The 23,126-nt window shown below is 39.1% G+C and overlaps 1 protein-coding gene across 2 annotated transcripts in view; it reads right to left on the bottom strand.

Moving 5' to 3' along the window:
* Positions 1-6,221: 6,221 nt before the first annotated feature.
* The window catches only part of OMA1 (OMA1 zinc metallopeptidase), an 86,043-nt gene continuing 69,138 nt past the window's right edge, over positions 6,222-23,126 (bottom strand). For both annotated transcript variants that reach the window (XM_044238337.1, XM_044238336.1), the window contains exon 9: positions 6,222-6,676. In XM_044238337.1, coding sequence (XP_044094272.1) covers positions 6,464-6,676 — 213 coding nt within the window. In that variant the 3' untranslated portion in view covers positions 6,222-6,463. The remainder of the gene's footprint in view (positions 6,677-23,126) is intronic.

The following is a 23,126-nucleotide window of genomic DNA, read 5'->3' on the forward strand; positions in this document are numbered from 1 at the left end:
CAGCACGGGATGTTACTTTACCTCTCTGAACTTTAGTTACTTCATCTATTAAGTGGGGCTGTTATGGAAAGTCAAGAACAACAAGTTTGACAGTGAACTTCACAGTTTAGCCCCAAGGCAGGTGCTAAGGTAGGCTAGGTGACCAGGTCATTTGGCAGTGATCCTGGGGAAGCACATGCGGAGGACTGAATGGAGAGAGAGGGAAGGGGGAGAAGTCTACAGAGTCTTCATTAAGGAGTGGGTTAAAATTCTGGGCAATGATGGATCCAGTCCTATCCACTGGAAACTGGGGATCACACCCTAGAATCATCCCAAAAGGATGAGATATTTACTACTGATGCTGATCTCCTGGATGTGGGACACCCTGAAGGAGTCAACCCCCCTGTTCTCCTGGGGTGACCCTGCTGGTGATGGAGCAAATCACAGGGTGGCAGAGAAACCCCTCAACAGTGAAAGAAGCAGCTGGGTGAAAATGGTGCTGGAAATTCTGCCCCCCCACCCCCACCCCCACTTCCTCCTGGCTGCAGGTGAGCTCGGGTGGGCCAAGGGGTGGGGTTGGAGCTTCGCACATGGTCCTGACACACAGTCCTGATGCATATACCTCCTACATGCTGGGAGATGCCTGAGCCCCAGGCATACATTTGGGCCTCCCCACATAACCCCATGAAGTCCCAACTGTTACTACCTTCATTTTTCCAGAGGAAGAAAAGTGAGCTTTATGGAGTAAAGTGACTTACTCAGAATGAGCCTGCCCCAAATCTCGCCAATTGGGAAAATAACCCATGCCTTGAGGAGGTGCCGTGAGGATTAAACAGAGAGAGAGAAAGAGGTTGTGGTGTCTTATCTTTATCAAGGCTCACCAACCATGAATTTCCATTCTTTCAGTCCATCCTCTGGACTGAATGGGCTAGACAGGAAGAGGCTGATTTAAGCATCAGAAAATAGAAATTGATGGAAACCAGGTATACTCTCTAGACCAAGGTCATTATAGGATTAATAGAATAACTAGGATAGACACACACACACATACACATAAATCAGACTAAAACATGATACAAAAAAGGCTTTGCTTTGTCTCACACATCTTCAATTCTGTGTTGTACTAGATCAGGCAAATGGCCATCCTTTTAGAAATGCCCTCTGCTAACTAACGATCTTACAGTCCAGACTAAGACAGTGCTAGAATATAAGAATCGGCGGGGGGAGAGCAGTTTGGATGCTGCATATACACATTGCTATATTCAAAACCCATAATAATCCTGAGAAGTAATCAGGGCAGATGTTACTATTCCACACTCCATAAGACTGGTCATGTTGCCCTTGATCCTCTCGAGACTACTACAGCATCAGAGGAAAAGCTGTAGAAAAATAAAATTCAACTTGTTTGAATTTGACTCAACTGTACAAAAACAGTAATTAAAGAAATATATCCTTAAATATAGAACAACAGAATCTTTAAGTGGATCATCCATCATCTCTAACCCACAAAAATATGATTCTACTTTGATATATTGGTCAAAATTAATACATGTCAATTTTACTTTCTTTTATAGTCTGAAGAAAAAACACAAAGCAATCTGCTTTAAACCCTTGTCACCCAGGATGAGGTCTCTGGCTCCTCGTGGCCCAAAAAGACGGTGCTGGGCATCTGCCAGCTGTGCTTAATATTTCAAAAAGCCTCACTAAAATTTTTGCATTTTCTTGCACATAATTAGGCCACCCTGACTAATTAAAATCACAAATTTTTCTTTTGGCCGGAATTTTGATAATAGCAGAGATCACATGATGATTGGAAGTCCTGATTGGTCTTTGATGATATCACAGAAATTCTGAGACATGGAAGCAGGACCACATTGTGACTTCCGCCCCGTGCCTAACAAACTCATCCCCTAAACAGCCAGCATGGCAAGAAGCCCTGGTCATGAGCTGGGACCCTCCACCCCCTTCAAGACCGAACTCTGCTGTGAAAGTCCATGCATACAGCCAGGCCACACAAAAGGAGTCCTTGGTGACTAAAAGGCTGGGAGTCACTGACCTACCTTTGGAGGCTACTGGTCTTCTGATAGAAGTTTGGGGGTAACTGTGAAGGGGTGAGTATACACTGATAGGGTTCTTTCCAGTAATGAAGTGAGAGAGATTTCTCACCACAGATTAAGGAACTCTCGAGGCTCCAATAAAAACACGTTATAAAGATGATTAACAGGAATTTTATCCCTCTTGTATATGAATATACTTAAAATGAATATTTTTACCACCTGTCATAGAATATTAAAATGACTGCTTTTAAGAGAAAGGAGGGTATTGGCTCTGCTGTTCACAAATGAGGGATGAAGGGAAGAGTTTTCACTGCCACTTCCTTTATGAGATCTGCCAACCACAGTGGCAGTAACGGGATGACGAGCACAGACTTTGGAGCCAGAAGATGAGGGTTTGAATCTCAGCTCAGCCATTATGAGCTGAGTAGTACTGAGTATCTCTGAGCTTCGGTCTCCAGAAACATGGAGGTTAATACGTCCCTCTCCAAAGAACATAGTATGACTGAAGGAGCACAGGATTACAAATCAGGAATCCTTTCCTTCTCATGCCAGGCCAGTTATTGACTTGCAGTGCATGCTGGGAGAACGTGCCTAATCCCTCCAAGCGTTAGTCCTCTCCTTTATAAGGAAGTAACACCACATGTCCTTCCAGTCTCTCAGGTCGGTTTTGAGGTTAAGAGATACTTCAGGTTGTAAATGATAAAGCCAATATACTAACGAAAACTTACTGCCATATCAGCATTGGTTTTACTCAGATGAAATATCATTTTGGGCCAAATCTACAAATTATCTTGTCTCTTTGCCTCCTTAAAGAAGAGAAATGTAACAGGTTTTTATTCCAGTCACTTAGTAGACCCTACGGTTCCATGCTGATCACTCTGTTTTGTTTTATGTTCAGTTAACCACTGTATAGTACAGAATTAGTTTTTGATGTAGTGTTCAGTGATTCAAGTGCTCATCACAGCAGTGCCTTCCTCAAAAGCCATCACCCCGTTTCCACCCACCCACCCTCCTCCCCTCTGAAACCTCCAGATTGTTTCTTGGGGTCCATAGTCTCTCATGGTTCATCATTCTTTCTCTCGTTTGAATGGTGCTGACCATTCAGCACCAGCTCCAGCCAGTCAGGATTATCCCATCCCCTGTGCTGGTCATTGCTTCTGGGTTGCTCTTCAGAGGGTGCAATTAGTATGAAGGTTCTCTTTCAATAGCTGTGAGGTGAGCCACTGTTTCCAACCGGAAGTGAATGAAGCATGTAGCTCTGGCAGCTGCTGGCAGCCATCTTGACATCAGCAGGGAAGAGTGAAGCCAGAGCTGAGAAAAATCACAGAGAGAAAGAACCGCTGCTCTCTGGACTAAATCATGTCCAAAGCTAGTGTACTTCTGGGCTTTTTTGTTAGGTGAGGCAATAAATTTTCTTGAGTTTCAGGGTTTCTGTTTTTGTTTTTTTCTGTTCTTGCAAGTAAAATAATCTTAAGAAATATGTCGCCTAACATTGAGCAAGTTTCATTAACCCTCTAAACTTTAGTTTCCTGGTCTATAATGGGGCTACTAGAATATCTATCACACATATATATGTGAGGTTCAACAGTGCTTGAAAAATGTTTAGCACAGTGGTTGGTACAAAGTAAGCATTCAATAAATCGTGGCTATTTTTATTATGCTTGGAGCTTTAGGCATTATGCTAAATGTTTTCAATATATCATTTGCCTTAATCATGTCAACCTATGAGGTGGGATCTCTTATCCCCAATTTCCAAAAGAATAAATGAGGGTTAGAGAGTTGAAGTGACTTTGCCCAGGGTCCCATGGCTACAAAGAGGCAGAGATTTCATAAAGTGCCTTTCTTTCTTATTTTTCATCATCCTTTGACCAGAGGATATTGAATGTACGTACAGTATCAGTAAAATACTAACTGAATACCCATAATGTGCCAAAAGTTATTAGGCACTAGAGATATAGCCATAAATATACATATTCTTTCTTTTTCTTAAAGATATTATTTATTCAGTTGACAGAGATCACAAGTAGGCAGAGAGGCAGGCAGAGAGAGAGAGAGGGAGAGGAAAGCAGGCTCCCTGCTGAGCAGAGAGCCCCATGTGGAGCTTGATCCCAGAACGCTGAGATCATGACCTGGGCCAAAGGCAGAGGCTTAACCCACTGAGCCACCCAGGTGCCCCTACATATTCTCTTTGAGTTCAGAGGACAGTCCTACAACTATCCAGATTATAGGAGAGATTTGATTGAATCTGTGCCTCTATTTATTGGCATCACACTCCTAACCACTGAGCAACTAGCCAATGACACCTAAATCCTCTGACCATGTGAAAAGCCTTGACAGTATGGTATGCCAACAAAATGCAGAACTTGAAGTCATTTCCATATACAACTTAGAGCCTATTTATATATATTACATGCCAACTGCCATTTAATTTCCCCTAAAACCTTGAGCTGAAAATGTAACATTTCTTTAACATTTCTCGATCCCATGGGTTAAAAATATTGTTTTCATATGCGCTATAAAGTTATTCTCTCTATATTTTCTCTGCTTTTTCTGACATGTCAACTTGTATGTTTCCTAGGAAGTCTGAATAGTACAATTACATGTGATAATGGGATGGAAGGAAAAATAGACTAGGGCCTCCACACTATTTTCTTAGGAAATCTACAGGGAAATCTAACAGTGTGCTTTACTGTTTACCTCTAGGTGACATTCTCCAAATGTCTTTACATGTTATGGAGTGCCTCTGACAGAACAGCAATCGCTAGGAGTATGAACAACAACAACGAGGAGAACAGTTCTTCTGAATCTCCTTCTTACAAGTGTTGTCCTGTGTGCAGATCAAGAAATTCCTTACCAGCAATCTTCAGTAAGCCTGAAAAATGTAGAGTCCCTGAAATTCTCTTAACAACCAGGTACATATCGTGTCTAAGGAAATGTGTCAGGAAGCATTCAAAATGAGAAATCGCCAGCTTTCACAGACAGGGGGAGAGGTTGTAGTCTCCCAACCTGCACCCAGGCTTTTCATGTACAGTTTTTGAGAGAAGGGTCTGAGAGAAGGAAAGCCATCCTACAGGTAAGTGATCCTGATTTTATAATTAGATGTTTACCTGTACTAGCCATACATGAGGAAGCTAACACCTGAAAATGGTGCTTATTCCCTCTAGGAGCTCAGCTTTAGATACCTGCAAGTTGTGGAGATGGACAGACGTGCAGTCAAGACAGATCTAGGTTTCCTCTTTCTAGCTGCGAGGCACTGGGTGTACTACGTAACCTCTCCAAATCCTGGTTCTCACTGCAAAAGGAAACTGCTGCAACCTACTTCATGGGATCTGGGAATAAATGGGCCCAGCTCAGAGAAGACACTCAATAAAAAAGATAGTTTTTTTCCCTTTAATTCTCTAAGAAACTATGTAATATAATGTGTTTCAAGAAAAATGTCCCTCTCAGGAATAGAACCGCAACATCACTAGACTTCACCAGTTTGGAAGTACAAATAATTTTATACAAATAGTACATTTTAGAAATTTATTTCCAGACTAATATAATATAGTAACTTCTGAGTATCACCAGGGATGTGCCTTGTGCTCCCTCTTCCATCTTCTTCCAGCCCTTGGCTGATGTCTGCTGCCCAGGAAGGTCCACTTGGGGGCAGCACTTTCTCTGGCCCCTCCGGATGGCCCTCTCAGTGAGTACAGGGTGGATGCCTTCCCTGCGAACTCCCGAGATTCCCAAATCATAATATTGTGAAGGAGCCAAGATGACACAACTTTCTGTTAGGACCTCAGAACATCAGCGGCACACTGGATCTGCAAGGAAGTGACCCTCCCTTACCATTTTGTTTTGCACTTTGTCATCTGGACCACAACGAGCACTTTTTGCCTCCTATGAAAACAGCTTCTTTAGCTTCTGCCTGTGTAGCCCTTTTCCCCTCAGAGTCCCTATGTGAGGACCAGGAAATTCTCTATTCCAAGGTCCCCTATTCCACATAATCCTATCCCAGAGCAAATCAATTCCTGCAAACACATGCTTCAGATTGTCAGTTTCCCAGTTCATCATAAGCACCCAGACTCTGAACCCCAGTTTAGGCTCGGCTGGAACTCTCTCCACATTAAGAATTATTGCACATTCTGATTTCTCATCCACTAGAGGTCTGCCTTCCAAATGAAAAGCAACTATGAGACAGAGTAAAATGTGTAATATAAATTTATTCTGTGACACTTTCCTCATTGAAGATACTTTAAAATAGATTAAAATACATCAATATTTCATGAAAATACCTAGAAGAATTTAGATAATACTTGTAATACGCATGATTTGACCCTGAATATACATTTTTTAAATTTCAAACATCATTTTTTAAAAAAATAACATAAAAATGGTAAGGACGGCTGCATTCTTCATATATCCCGTGTCTCATAAATTTTAATTCAACTGCTAGTTCTTTTCTCAACTATATATGTTAAGGGTATTTGCTTCTGTTGTTGAATGGTGAGAGTATCCATTTTCTGTTTCTCGGCAGTGACTTTTAGGTCCTCTTTCTCCGATTCTTCCAGGAAATGCTTCATGCTGAGTTTGAAGAGTAATCGAGGGTCTGGTCCAGAAAGTGGTGGGCAATTACAGATCTCTCTAATTTTAAGAGCCTATAAATAAAGAATACAATACAATATTTTTATTTAAATTTATTTATTTTAAACAAAATATATATACAAAACATATATATTTATTTAAATTTACTTATAAATTTAAATTTATTAAAATTATTCCAGTAATTTACAATATGCTCTTTGTAAAACAATGAAATATAAAAATATATTCTGTATTTTTGGAATAAAAGGTATCTTAATCATAACATATGAAAGAGAACCATACAGAAATATATGGTACAGAGTTATATTTTCATTGTTTGTTCACATAGTAAGTATTTGAAACAAACAACTCTATCTGCAGTGACTGCCAAATGTCCTATAGGCAAGCCTTTTTAGAGGTATCTCTATGATTTCAGTCAAATGGGGCCTGTGAGAACACCCATCCAGATTTAAAAAGATCTGAAGACTCAATCGAAAACAATAGCATACAGAAGTGGGTATTATGGAGGGCACAACTGCATGGAGCACTGGGTGTGGTACATAACCCACACTTGGAACTTGGATATCTTGGAACACTGAAAAAATAAAAAAAAAAAAAAAACAAAAAAAAACAGAGGTGGGAACATACTGAAAGAAGACACATATAACTAGGGCAGTCTGAGGGAGCACTGATGCTGATAACTCAGAAAAGTAAGCAAATCAAAACTATCATAATTTTTAATTCCAGGAAGAATAAAGCACTAGAGGAAAAGTAATCATAATACAACATGGCTCAGCTATGACTGGTGTTTACAGTTCGAAAAGCAATGAATCTTGATCTACCCCAAATCACAACTCATACTGGGAAGAGGGAGAGTTGGATCATGTGTGTGCCGTGTGTGTGTGTGTGTGTGTGTGTGTGTGTGCGTGCACACATGCCAATGATAAAGGAAACCCTAGTTCTCATTCTTTACAGGAGAAAGTAGGTTGGTAATGCCTAAAATTGAAAAGTTAGGAAGTAGCAATAGAAGTATGTTTGTTATGTAGATATGGTGGGAAATACTAAAAGAATCATTTAAGAGAGCTGAAAATGGCTACCCTTAAAAAATTGAGGGTACGACAGTAGGGGGACTGCAGCTTTAAAAAAGTAGACTAGGAGATCTAGGTTATCTTTTAAAGTGGCTACATAAATGACTTTAAAACACAAAAACTAAAATAGAAAAAAAAATTTTTTTTAATTTTATTTATTTATTTGACAGAGAGAGATCACAAGTAGGCAGAGAGGCGGGCAGAGAGAGAGACAGGAGGAAGCAGGCTCCCCATTGAGCAGAGAGCCCGATGTGGGGCTCAATCCCAGGATCCTAGGATCATGACCTGAGCTGAAGGCAGAGGCCTTAATCCACTGAACCACCCAGGCACCCCTAAAATAGAAAATGTTTAAGGAAAAAACATTTTATATCTAAGGAGGAGTTAAAAGAAAGATATTTAGGAAGGGACCTAGTTTAGTTTTTTATTACTTCTAACTTTTTTATATGATGCATATTAAGGGAAGTTAAGTAAAGCAGGGAAGGAGACAGTCATTGTTTGTGGGGATAATAAAATTCTGGAAAGATTAGCCTGGGGAGGTCTCACTGATAAAGTAATGATGGTGGTGGGGAGGGGGTGCTTGAAGGTGGCCACAGGGAGGAGATGGTGAGTCGGGGAGACCTGAAAGACATGAGGTCACATGGATATCTGGAAGAAGAACATTCCGAGAAGCAGCAGCGGGGAGTGCAAGGACCTGACACAGAAGCACACCTACGCTGTTCTGGAGCAGTGAGGCATCTAACACAGCTGGAGCCAAGCAGGGCAGGGGCAGGAGCAGATTATATAGGATGTCTTGTGTCATGGTAAGGATTTTAGGTTTTACCGTGAGTGGGCCTACTCCCGATATTTGTGGGGTCCATGGCAAGAATGTAAATGGAAGCTCAGATACCATGTGTTTAAATATCTAAAAGTGGTAAGTCAAGCTAATAAACCACTACTTTGAGGAATACACATTCAAAATAACCCTGAAGTCCAGGTAAAAATTAGATTCTTGAATTCTGCAATGTATAAGGTTGCAGCAAGTCTGCCTACCTCCTGTCCCTAACCTGCCATCCACTCCCGTCTCCTCCCATCCCTGGCGTAGCGGGCACTGAGAGGGGCCTTGTGTGCATATATCCAAGGGAAGAGATCCACATTCTGTGTGGAAAATTCTGTGGTGACAGGGCCTTATCTGATTTTCTTTGCAGCTCACAATCATCCATTGAGCTTTAAAAGAAAATGTTCATTAAAGTAAACTGAACTGGAAAATCAAGAAAATGTTTCACGACTCTAGCACTGAAGTCAACAGAAAGAGCCTCAGCTAAATGGCACCCTACTGTCTGAACCCAGCTACCTTTGCGCGTGGAGCTGCTCCTAAGCTTTACACTGAGACATCAGGCACAAACTGAGACAGCCCTGGCAAAATGGGGACATACAGGCTGCTCTGTTTTAACTCCTCCACAGCCGTGGTGATGTCCTTTTCCAAGGAGAAGCTGCTATGCGATGGCCGCTACATCACATACCTAAGATGTTCACTGGGGTCACTGAAGGGGCAAGTGTGGAGTCCGGCAGGTAACAGCTAGTACAGCTGAGTGGAGCAAACAGAGATGCGAAGCAGCAAATGAAGGGAAAAGCAGAATGCCATCGAATCTTCTCTCTCCCCTAAGTTCTTTCTTCAGTATTTTTACATTCAGCCAATATTTAGAACACCACACTGAGTGAGGTGCTAGGCACACATTAGTCTGAATAAATAGTCATGATCCCTGCCCTCACACAATTTACTCAGCATTTCCTCATTTCTGGGCACTTGAATTGTTTCCATTGTTTTGTTTTATCTTATTTGGCTTTAATAAATTGCCCTATAGGGACACCAGGGTGGCTCAGTGGGTTAAGGCTCTGCCTTCAGCTCAGGTCATGATCTCAGGGTCCTGGGATCAAGCCCCACATGAGCTCTCTGCTCAGTAGAGAGCCTGCTTCTCCTTCTGCCCCTCCCCACCACTCCTTATCTCTCTCTCAAAGAAATAAATAAAATCTTTAAACATTTTTTTAAAAAATTAACTACACTATGAAAACCTTCACTTAAAGAAAAAATGTTATAACGTCCATTTGGGTTTACTTGAAGTACACCCTCCAAAATGGAACGATCTGAACAGAGTATAATTTTAGTTTCTATAGGACCAGACTGCTTTCTATCAGAAAGGCTTTACCAACTTATGTCTTCAGTATACAGGCCTACCTAAGTTATTCATAATCAGTATAACATAAGATTTCATGACTGTTAGCTAGTAACCACATCATTTCCAACCTCAGAACCCTTATAAATCATCAGCTACAGCTTAGAGATGAAGGAAACTGAACCCCAGAGAGGTTGTGACTGGCAGGGAACAAAAAATTGCTTGGCAAATGTTTACTGCAGCTTTATTCATAACTGCCCAAACTTGGGAGCAACCAAATGTCCTTCAGTAGGTGAATGGATGAATAATCTGTGTTACATCTAGACAATGGAATATTATTGACTGCAAAGAAGAAATGATCTATCAAAAAATACATGCAGGAAACTTAAATGCATATTAAGCAAAAAAAATCTATCTAAAAAAGCTATATAGTGTATGATTCCTACTACATACATAACATTTTGGAAATGGCAAACAAGGGAGATACTAAAAAGATCCATGGTTGTCAGGGTTAATCAAGGAAAAAGGGATGAATAGGCAGAGTATTTTTAGGGCAATGAGACTACTCTGTGTGACACTGTAGTGACGAATGCAAGTCATTATATATTTGTCAAGACTCACAGAATCTACACCAAAAGTGAACCTAATATAAATTAGGGACTTTGGGTCATAAAGATGGGTTGGCATAGGTTCATCTTTTGTAATAAATGCACCACTCTACTGCAGGACTTTGATATAGTGGGGGAAATGGAGCAGATGTTTCTCCTGTACCCTCTGTGAAATTTTACTGTGAACCTAAAACTGCTCTTAAAAATAGTCTAAAAAGGAAGTACCTGGGTAGCTCAGTAGATTAAAGTCTCTGCCTTCAGCTCATGTCATGGTCTCAGGATCCTGGGATTGAGTCCCACATCAGGCTCTCTGCTCAGCAGGGAACCTGCTTCCTCCTCTCTTTCTTTGCCTGCCTCTCTACCTACTTGTGATCTCTGTCAACGAAATAAATTTTTTAAAAATATCTTAAAAGTTAATAAATATAAATTTAAAAAATTAAGGAGGCATAGAAGTAAAAAGACTTAGAAAAAAGGAATTAGAACCCACTTCTGTTGTTTTTGTTTTTTATGCTTTTAGACTATAATACTTTTGCACTAATTATTTTTTGTACCACACTTTCTCAAGTAAATCTTTTACTTAAAAAAAGTCCTTGAGATGTCTAAGCTATGTTCCCTTCCTATATATTCTTCATAAAGGTTTTCTCCTCATATTTCTACATGTTTTAATTGTTTCTCTCCTCCAACTACCTATCAAAACAAAATTCTACTACAGACCATACACACTTCTATCAAATCTTCATCTATTTTGCATAGTAAGATTTTATCACATATGTTGGTAATTTTATTTTTTACTTTCCTTTCTACATTTATTTTATTACACTTCAGGGTGTCAACATCTTTTATTTTTATAAATTTAGATCTATCTTATTAAATGCACTTATTAGGGTATTATGCTAAGTGAAATAAGTCAATCATAGAAAGACAATTATCATATGGTTTCACTCATATGTGGAATATAAGAAACAGTACAGAGGACCATATGGGAAGGGAGGGAAAACTGAATGGGAAGAAATCAGAGAGGGAGACAAACCATGAGAGACTCCTGACCCTGAGAAACAAACTAAGGGTTATGGAAAGGAAGATGGGTCGGGGGCTGGGGTAACTGGGTGATGGGTATTAATGAGGGCACGCGATGTGATAAGCACTGGGGGTTATATGCAATTAATGAATCACTGAACACTACATCAAAAACTAATGTTGTACTATATGCTGGTTATTGAATTTAAGTATTTTTTTTTTTAAGATTTTATTTATTTATTTGACAGAGAGAGATCACAAGTAGGCAGAGAGGCAGGCAGAGAGAGAGAGGAGGAAGCAGGCTCCCTGCTGAGCAGAGAGCCCGATGCGGGACTCAATCCCAGGACCCCGAGATCATGACCTGAGCCGAAGGCAGCGGCTTAACCCACTGAGCCACCCAGGCGCCCTGAATTTAAGTTTTAAAAAAAGATGCTAACAAATAAATGATACTTTTTAACCAGGCAAAAAAAAAAAAAAAAAAAAAAAGAACCTATTAAATATCTCTTCAAAAGTGAGCAATATTTTCACACTATACAACTAGAATATGCCCTTCCATTGCCTTTATTTTCTGCAATTTAACTTTACACACTGAACATAGCAGGTACTTAATAAATGCATGCTGAATTTTAAAGAAACACCTATAGAACACAAGCTTTGAATAAATCATTATGATAAATGTCATAGGGAAAACACTCTTAAGAGTTGAGAGTCTAGGAAAACAAGATTGTACTCTAATAGCAAAATAATACAGTTCTAAGAATCTGAAGGAAGACTGGAATTAAATATGGAATTGGCCAGCCTACAGATTCCCACTAGAAGTGAAAGAAATGAACATATACTGTTCACTTTCTATGTGCCTTCAACTGTGCCAGGTATTTTACTTATGTTGTCTCAAATGGTAAAATAGTATGAAGCACTTTTGAAATCTTGGCCCAATGTAGAATGTTTATCATTAAAATGTCTTATAAGACAGGGAAGGAAGGAAAGAGGGAAGGAGGCAGGACCTTACCCATACAAACAAACACTCACGTATGTACATCAAACAGCCAGGAAATGCTGTTATTGCAATTTTGCAGGTGAAAAACCTAAAGGTTAGATTAGGTAACTTCTTCAAAGTTAGGTGGGTGAATCAGAACTAAAACCCAAAGCTCCCAAGACCACTGCTATTTTTATACTACTTCCTATAAGCAACCTTTTCCAATAATCAACTGTTTAGCGTGTAGTTTGCTACACGCTAAATTTCCATGAGAGAATGTAAACGCTACTCAAGTGCATTCATTGCCCAATTTTCCTATTTTTAACCCAGTATTATTTTACTTCTCTTGCTCTATGACCTATCATGTAATCATGTAACAAATATTCATTAAGCACCTCAGAAACTGTCATAGGCACTAAGGAGACAGCAGTGAGCCAAGGGCCTTACATTCTTAGAGGAGGAGACAGACAATAAATAAGCAAACAAGATCACTGTACTTAAGTACATGAAGAGACAAAACCATGAATTGTGTTAGAGCATGACTACATGGAAGAAGGGCTATTTGAGACGGGAGGAATCAAGGAAAGCTTCCAAAGAGAGATGGCATTTGTGTAAAAAGAGCTGAGGAAGAATATTTCAGGCAGAGAAGTCAGCAAGTAGAGGAGCAGTGATGAGGAAAGCGGCTCAGTGTGAAATACCTGCAATCAAGGAAAACCTGGAGGAGAGGGACATGGAAAAAAGTTGAAGAAGGAAGCAGTGGCCAAATTCCCTGACTTAAAGACAGTGGGGAATTTGGATATTTATCCTGAATTTGAGAGATGCCACTAAAAGGTTTTACACCGGGAAATGACATTTAAAAGATGGTTCTGGCTATTGTACTGCAAACATGCTGTTGTTAGGGAATGAGGTGAAAAACGGAAGAGGGAGATTAAAATATGAGATGACCGCAGTTAATTCAGATGAGGGATGATGGTGGTGGTGAAGGGGCAGTAAACAAGATCTTCTTGTGGGTAGGATATAGAGAAGGAATCAGAAATGAGTCTTGAGTTCCTTCCTCTGTGTTAATAGCACTGCTTTTATTACGCTACCCATGTATCTGAGGATAATTTACTTGCTCCAAGTAAATAATTATTATTACCTAGTACTGTATTGTTTGCTGGTTAATGACCCCAGTCTATAAATTCTGTTAAAGGTGGTATTTTTTATCAATTTGTCAAAACAAAATGTTCAGGGGCACCTGGGTGGCTCAGTGGGTTAAAGCCTCTGCCTTCAACTCAGGCCATGATCTCAGGGTCCTGGGATCGAGCCCCGCATCGGGCTCTGCTCAGCGGGGAGCCTGCTTCCTCCTCTCTCTCTCTTTGCCTGCCTCTCTGTCTATTTGTGATCTCTGTCAAATAAATAAATACAATGTTTAAAAAAAGTTCATAGGATGAATCAGATAATTAACAATGTCCCTTTCTATATTTTGAAGCTAGAGTTAATTATTCATCAAATAACTGTTCTTTAAACTTTCAAAAAATTCTCCAAAGTAAATCCCCATCAGGGCTAGGTGCTCTTTTCTTTACTAATGTGTTATGACTTTGGGTTGCTGATACAGTTGTTTTCATTTATTTAATTACACCTTACCTTTTCCTTCAAAAACTAATTTGAGGAGGTACATTCTAGTTACAATTTCTAATTCTAGCTGTACCCACTTTGGCAGTTCTCTCTCACATACACACACTCATGCATGCATTCACTTTAATTACTTCTAACTTTGACCTGAGCCATTAATTAACATCACCTACCTAAAAATAACATTCTCTCAAGTATTTTGGTTTTCCTGCATGTAAATTATTATAGTTCTTCTCCTGATCCTATTTACCTTTTACTCTTTGTCTAACTAACCGATTTGATAATTTTCACTTTGACAAAATTTCCGAAACAATCAACTATTATAATTTTGTTTATTCCTGCTTAATTTTATTTTCCCTGTCTGGGGCATACTACATGTCTCGATTTCCTTTCTCTTCTCTCCCTAATATAGACATTTAAATTGGTAACTTTTTTTTTTTTTTTTTACATATAGGTTTGACAGCAATCCATGAAAAGACAAATAAAACCATTATGAATCTTTTTTAAATTTTAAGGCATCTTCATATTGCTATGGATTTCTTTCTTGTCTTATACATATAAAAATTTTAATTTTCATGGGCTTCCCATATTTTAATTTTTATTATATTAATTTTTAATATTCTGATAATCAAACCATAACATTTTTATATTAAGTATACATGTTTTTGTCCAAGTTAATGACCAATATTTTTCTGAAAGATGTATGTACATTTGGGAAAAAAATACGTCTTTTTCCTAGCATGTAGTTTTTTGTGTCAGTTGAATCTTATTTATCATTTCAACTCAATTCTTTATTAGTTCCTTACTTTATCTATGGTTTTCTAAGAATACGGTGCAAGCTAGAATCACAATCATACATAAACAGACTAAACGATAAATTCTATCCAATTTTTGATCATCCATGAATTCTGGAAAGAGAACTCCAGACACTAAGTACTTCACTGATATATTGTTCTATCTGTTCCATATATTAATTAAGGGATCTTCTATCTTAAAAGAAAAAAAGTGGGTTTGGCTAGATGCATACCAAAGTGTATTATTTCCAATGTTTTGTTTTGTTTTATTTCTTTTCCCCTAAACTCTAACACTTCTCCAAAACATAAAAGGTAAAATCTAAAATCACTCTTACTCATATCCATCTTTATATTTTCTCTTTACACTTGGCAGCTTACAAAATCCTATTTTTGCAATGAAGATTAAACACTTGGCAGATTTAAATATCTAGGCATTGTCATTTCGGGGCATCTCAGGCATGATGCTCTGAGGTTCTAAAAACCCATCTTGAGAAATGTTATCTAAATCAAATGTGTTATAGAAACCATAGCCAAAGAAATTAAGACATAAATGAAGGTACTGCTGCTTTCTATTGTTCTATGTAGCTTGATTTCTTGTCTTTTCAGTGTTCTTCCATTTTTCAGACTTTATTTTAGCTTTGGGTGTTTTAATTTGGCTGTGCTATGTTCCTTTATCTCCAGCATCAATGAGTCTTTGCTCTGGGGCATCAATTTTGTTCTTCACAGCCTCCACTGAAAGTTTTACAGCTTGTCTGCTGTATTCACAAGTTTAGCAATTTTCTGGAACGGATGTATCTTACATTTGTAAAGTCATTCTTTCTTCTTCTGTCACTTTCAGCATAGTTAAATCAGCCTTCTCGTGCCAGCTTCAGGGGGCACCTAGGCTGTCCTCTTCAATGTAGGAAAGCTTTTAAATTATATCTGAGATTTGTTTTTTTACATTTCTCTACTCTTTGAAGCTTATCTTATTGGAAGAAAATGGGCATTCCAGAAGCTTTTTGTTGTAGATTTTGAAGATTTAGTTTAGAAGAGGGTTCTTGTGGAGTTATTAGTTAAGGACACTCATACACAAAATGTCTTTTAAATACAATACCTATGATTGTTTTTCTTTTCAACTCTTATGTACTCATCATCATTCTGATTTTTTAAAAATCTCTTTTATCTACCTCTTAAGTCTACTCTTAAATGGGAGAAAATGTGGACGTAACATCTTTTTTTCCATTAGATTTCATTTGACTGGTCTGAGTTCCTTCTTCACTGTTTTATATAGATTCCTCCTGAAGACACACACGTAGGTTAGCCTTTTGAGTCAGAGGACAATGACAGTTCCCGTCAATCAAAAAAACTTCCCAGAAGATACACCACGGGGGGAAGGGCCGGCTCCAGGCAAGCGGCAGAGCAACGGAGCACTAAATCAGGACTTTCAAAAGTCTGCTCCATTGAGGGACATTGCTCCAGAGGCTAAACTGGGGTGAAGCCCACACGGGGTCAGTGTGGCCCCAGGTACCGCAGGGTCACAGAAGGATCGGGGGTGTCTGAGTGTCGCAGAGCTCGCAGTTTTAGACCGGGGAAGCCAGCTACAGAGACAGAGCCAAGGAGTGAGCTCTCAGCTCGGGGTTACCTTGAACCGGTCGCAGGCTGGGTGAGCTCGGAGCGCAGCTGGAGGCCAGGGAGACGGGAGCAATTAGGCGCTTTTCTCTGAGGGTGCAGTGAGGAGTGGGGCCCCGAGCTCTCGGCTCCTCTGGGCCAGAGATTAGGAGGTCGCCATTTTCATTCCCGTCCTCTGGAACTCTATGGAAAGATTCAGGGAACAAAAGCTCCCAAAAGCAAACCCCAGTGGATACTTAGCCTGGCCCCTGGTAAGGGCGGTGGGATTCTGCCTCGGGCAAAGACACTTGAGAATCACTACAACAGGCCCATCCCGCAGAAGATCAACAAGAAATCCAGCCAAGACCAAGTTCACCTACCAAGGAGAGCAGCGGAATTCCAGAGGAGGAAAAAGCAAAGCACGGAACTCATGGCTTTCTCCCCATGATTCGTTAGTCTTGCAGTTAATTTAATTTATTTTATTTTATTTTCTGCTAAATTTTTTTTAACTTTTACCCTTTTCTTTTTTAACTAGTTTATCTAATATATATATATATATATATATACATATATATATATATTTCTTTTTTATATGTTTTCTTTATTTATTTTCTTTTTTTAATTTTTTTTAACTTCTTTTTATCCCCTTTCTCCCCCCCATGATTTGGGGTCTCTTCTAATTTGGTTAAAGCGCATTTTCCTGGGGTCTTTGTCACCCTTTTAGTAGTTTATTTGCACCTTCAGATACTCTTATCTGGACAAAATGACAAGGCAGAAAAACTCACCACAAAAAAAAAAAAAAAGAACAAGAGGCAGTACTGAAGCTACGGACCTAATCAATACAGACATTGGTAATATGTCAGCTCTAGAGTTCAGAATGATGGTTCTCAAGGTTCTAGCCGGGCTCGAAAAAGGCATGGAAGATGTTAGAGAAACCCTCTTGGGAGATATAAAAGCCCTTTCTGGAGAAATAAGAGAACTAAAACATAACCAAGTTGAAATTTAAAAAAGCTATTAATGAGGTGCAATCAAAAATGGAGACATTAGAATAATGTTTGGGATTCCAGAAGAAGAAAAAAGAGAGAGGGGAGCAGAAAGTATATTGGAGAGAATTATTGTAGAGAATTTCCCCAATATGGCAAAGGAAACAAGCATCAAAATCCAGGAGGTGCAGAGAACCCCTCTCAAAATCAACAAGAATAGGTCCACACCCCGTCACCTAATAGTAAAATTTACAAGTCTTAGTGACAAAGAGAAAATCCTGAAAGCAGCCCGGGAAAATAAGTCTGTAACATACAATGGTAAAAATATTAGATTGGCAGCAGACTTATCCACAGAGACCTGGCAGGCCAGAAAGAATTGGCATGAGATATTCAGAGCACTAAGCGAGAAAAACATGCAGCCAAGAATCCTATATCCAGCTAGACTATCATTGAAAATAGAAGGAGAGGTAAAAAGCTTCCAGGACAGGGAGGCCTGGGTGGCTCAGTTGGTTGAGCAGCTGCCTTCGGCTCGGGTCATGATCCCAGCATCCTGGGATCGAGTCCCATATCGGGCTCCTTGCTTGGCAGGGAGCCTGCTTCTGCCTCTGCCTGCCTCTCTGTCTGCCTGTGCTCACTCACTCTCTCTCCCTCTATCTCTGACAAATGAATAAATAAAATCTTAAAAAAAAAAAAAAAGCTTCCAGGACAAACAAAAATTGAAAGAATTTGCAAACACCAAACCAGCTCAACAGGAAATATTGAAAGGGGTCCTTGAAGCAAAGAGAAGCCTAAAAGTAGTAGATCAGAAAGGAACAGAGACAATATACAGTAACAGTCACCTTACAGGCAATACAATGGCACTAAATTCATATCTCTCAATAGTTACCCTGAATGTTAATGGGCTAAATGCCCCAATCAAAAGACACAGGGTATCAGAATGGATAAAAAAACAAAACCCATCAATATGTTGCCTGTAAGAAACTCATTTTAGACCTGAAGACACCTTCAGATTTAAAGTGAGGGGGTGGAAAAGAATTTACCATGCTAATGGACATCAGAAGAAAACTGGGGTGGCAATCCTTATATCAGATCAATTAGATTTTAAGCCAAAGACTAGTATGAGAGATGAGGAAGGACACTATATCATACTCAAAAGGTCTGTCCAACAAGAAGATCTAACAATTTTAAATATCTATGCCCCTAAGGTGGGAGCAGCCAACTACATAAACCAATTAATAACAAAATCAAAGAAACACATCAACAATAATACAATAATAGTAGGGGACTTTAACACTCCCCACACTGAAATGGACAGATCATCCAAGCAAAAGATCAACAAGGAAATAAAGGCCTTAAATGACACAATGGACCAGATGGACATCACAGATACATTCAGAACATTTCATCCCAAAGCAACAGAATACACAATCTTCTCTAGTACACATGGAACATTCTCCAGAACAGACCACATCCTGGGTCATAAATCAGATCTCAACTGGTATCAAAAGATTGGGATCATTCCCTGCATACTTTCAGACCACAATGCTCTGAAGCTAGAACTCAATCACAAGAGGAAATTTGGAAAGAACCCAAATACATGGAGACTAAACAGCATCCTTCTAAAGAATGAATGGGTCAACCAGGAAATTAAAGAAGAACTGAAAAAATTTATGGAAACAAATGACAATGAAAACACAATGGCTCTAAATCTGTGGGACACAGCAAAGGCAGTCCTGAGAGGAAAATATATAGTGGTACAAGCCTTTCTCAAGAAACAAGAAAGGTCTCAAATACACAACCTAACCCTACACTTAAAGGAGCTGGAGAAAGAACAAGAAAGAAACCCTAAACCCAGCAGGAGAAGAGAAATAATAAAGATCAGAGCAGAAATCAATGAAATAAAAACCAAAAAAACAATAGAACAAATCAACGAAACTAGGAGCTGGTTCTTTGAAAGAATTAATAAGATTGATAAACCTTGGCCAGACTCATCAAAAAGAAAAGAAAAAGGACCCAAATAAATAAAATCATGAATGAAAGAGGAGAGATCAAAACCAACACCAAAGAAATACAAACAATTATAAAAACATACCATGAGCAACTCTATGCCACCAAATTTGACAATCTGGAAGAGATGGATGCATTCCTAGAGACATATAAACTACCACATCTGAACCAGGAAGAAACAGAAAACCTGAACAGACCCATAACCAGTAAGGAGATTGAAACAGTCATCAAAAATCTCCAAACAAAAAAAAGCCAAGGGCTTCCCAGGGGAATTCTACCAAACATTTGAAGAACTAATTCCTATTCTCCTGAAACTGTTCATATATATATATATATATATATTTATATATATATATATATATGGAAAACTTCCAAACTCATTTTATGAGGCCAGCATCACCTTGATCCCAAAATCAGACAAAGATCCCATCAAAAAAGAGAATTACAGACCAATATCCTTGATGAACACAGATGCAAAATTCTCATCAAAATACTAGCCAATAGGATTCAACAGTACATTAAAAGGATTATTCACCATGACCAAGTGGGATTTATTCTAGGGCTGCAAGTTTGGTTCAACATCTGCAAATCAATCAATGTGATACAACACATTAATAAAAGAAAGAACAAGAACCATATGATACTCCCAATAGATGCTGAAAAAGCATTTGAGAAAGTACAGCATCCCTTCCTGATCAAAACTCTTCAAAGTGTAGGGATAGAGGGCACATACCTCAATATTATCAAAGCCATCTATGAAAAACCCAATGCAAATATCATTCTCAATGAGAAAAACTGAAAGCTTTTCTGCTAAGGTCAGAAACACGGCAGGGATGTCCATTATTACCACTGCTATTCAACATAGTACTAGAAGTCCTAGCCTCAGCAATCAGACAAGAAAAAGAAATTAAAGGCATCTAAATTGGCAGAGAAGAAGTCAAACTCTCACTCTTCGCAGATGATATGATACTATATGTGGAAACCCAAAAGACTCCACTCCAAACTGCTAGAACTTGTACAGGAATTTAGTTAAGTGTCAGGATATAAAATCAATGCACAGAAAACAGTTGCATTTCTCTACACCACCAACAAGACAGAAGAGAAATTAAGGAGTCAATCCCATTTACAACTGTACCCAAAACTATAAGATACCTAGAAATAAACCTAACCAAAGAGGCTAAGAATCTATACTCCGAAAACTATAAAGTACTCATAAAAGAAATTGAGGAAGACACAAAGAAATGGAAAAATGTTCCATACTCCTGGATTGGAAAAACAAATATTGTGAAGATGTCTATGCTACCTAAAGCAATCTACACATTTAATGCAATCCCTATCAAAATTCCACCCATTTTTTTCAAAGAAATGGAACAAATAATCCTAAAATTTATATGGAACCAGAAAAGACCTCGAACAGCCAAAGGAATATTGAAAAAGAAAGCCAAAGTTCGTGGCATCACAATTCTGGGCTTCAAGCTCCATTACAAAGCTGTCATCATCATAGATCAATGGAACAGAATAGAGAGCCCAGACACATAGATCAATGGAACAGAAGACAGAGCCCAGAAATAGACCCTCAACTCTATGGTCAACTAATCTTCGACAAAGCAGGAATGAATATCCAATGGAAAAAAAGACAGCCTCTTAAACAAATGGTGTTGGGAAAATTGGACAGCCACACGCAGAAAAATGAAATCGGACCATTTCCTTACACTACACACAAAAATAAGACTCAAGTGGATGAAGGACTTCAATGTGAGAAAGGAATCCATCAAAATCCTTGAGGAGAACACAGGCAGCAACCTTTTTGACCTCAGCCACAGCAACTTCTTCCTAGGAACATCACCAAAGGCAGGGGAAGAAAGGGCAAAAATGAACTATTGGGATTTCATCAAGATCAAAAGCTTTTGCACATTAAAGGAAACAGTTAACAAAACCAAAAGACAACTGACAGAATGGCAGAAGATATTTGCAAATGACATATCAGATAAAGGGCTAGTGTCCAAAATCTATAAAGAACTTAGCAAACTCAACACCAAAAGAACAAATAATCCAATCAAGAAATGGGCAGAAGACGTGAACAGACATTTCTGCAAAGAAGACATCCAGATGGCCAACAGACACATGAAAAAGTGCTCCACATCACTCGGCATCAGGGAAATACAAATCAAAACCACAATGGTATTTCCTCACACCAGTCGGAATGGCTAAAATGAACAAGTCAGGAAATGAAAGATGCTGGCGAGGATGCGGAGAAAGGGGAACCCTCCTATACTGTTGGTGGGAATGCAAGCTGGTGCAACCACTCTGGAAAACAGCATGGAGGTTCCTCAAAAAGTTGAAAATAGAACTACCCTATGACCCAGCAATTGCACTACTGGGTATTTACCCTAAAGATACAAACGTAGTGATCCGAAGGGGCACGTGCACCTGAGTGTTCATAGCAGCAATGTCTACAATAGCCAAACTATGGAAAGAACCTAGATGTCCATCAACAGATGAATGGATAAAAAAGATATGGTATATACACACAATGGAATACTATGCAGCCATCAAAAGAAATGAAATCTTGCCATTTGCGACAACATGGATGGAACTAGAGGGTATCATGCTTAGTGAAATAAGTCAATTGGAGAAAGACAACTATCATATGATCTCCCTGATATGAGGAATTAGAGATGCAACATGGGAGGTTAGGGAGGTAGGAGAAGAATAAATGAAACAAGATGGGATCAGGAGGGAGACAAACCATAAGTGACTCTTAATCTCACAAAACAAACTGAGGGTTGCTGGGGGGAGGGGGGTTGGGAGAAGGGGGGTGGGGTTATGGACATTGGGGAGGGTTATTTGCCATGGTGAGTGCTGTGAAGTGTGTAAACCTGGCAATTCACAGACCTGTACCCCTGGGGATAAAAATACATTATATGTTTATAAAAAATAAAAATAAAATAAAACAAATAAACAAAAAAACTTCCCAGGCTTGTGAAAAACTGGATATTCATGGAGTGCTAAATCATTACCCTGCAATCACTTGCTGGCCAGATGAGGAAGAACCATGTTGACAAAGGAAGGGTCAGGCCATCATCATCCAAACCCCTGAACAAATAAAGCATCACTAAATGTGGAGCAGCCAGATCAGGAGAATCCTGATGTGAAACAGTATGAAGCATAGACGCACTGCCTATAAAATATTCTTGCCAAAATTTAACTTCTGCTTACAGGTATACAGAGAAACAAGTGTTTTTTAAAAAAAAAAAAAAAAAAAAAAAAACAGAGAGAGAGAGAGATAATAGGCCCAAAACAGGCTTGCTTGGGGTAAGCCCCACATCACCAAACCAAGACTTAAGAAGCAAACCTAACTGCAGTTTCAACTACTTTCAGAATGGAATCTTAAGCCAGTAAATCTGGAATTTCCCCGTTAGCATTTAGTGCAGTAATCTGCTGGATAGACCCCTTCAGTCAAGCAAAGAAAGATGACGTAACTCCTCTTTCCCTGTCCCAGCCCCTTTCTGCTTACAAAAATCTCCCATTTTATTCAATTTTTTGGAATTCCTTTCTATTGCTAGAAGGATGCTACTCAATTCATGAACTGCAGAATAAAACCAATTTGGTCTTTAAATTTACTCAGTTGACTTTTGTTTTTTTACACAATTTAGATGATATCATAAAAAAGCAATCACATAAATCTAGAATGTCAGGC

Source organism: Neovison vison, chromosome 2 (genome assembly GCF_020171115.1).
Source record: "Neovison vison isolate M4711 chromosome 2, ASM_NN_V1, whole genome shotgun sequence".
NCBI lineage: Eukaryota > Metazoa > Chordata > Mammalia > Carnivora > Mustelidae > Neogale > Neogale vison.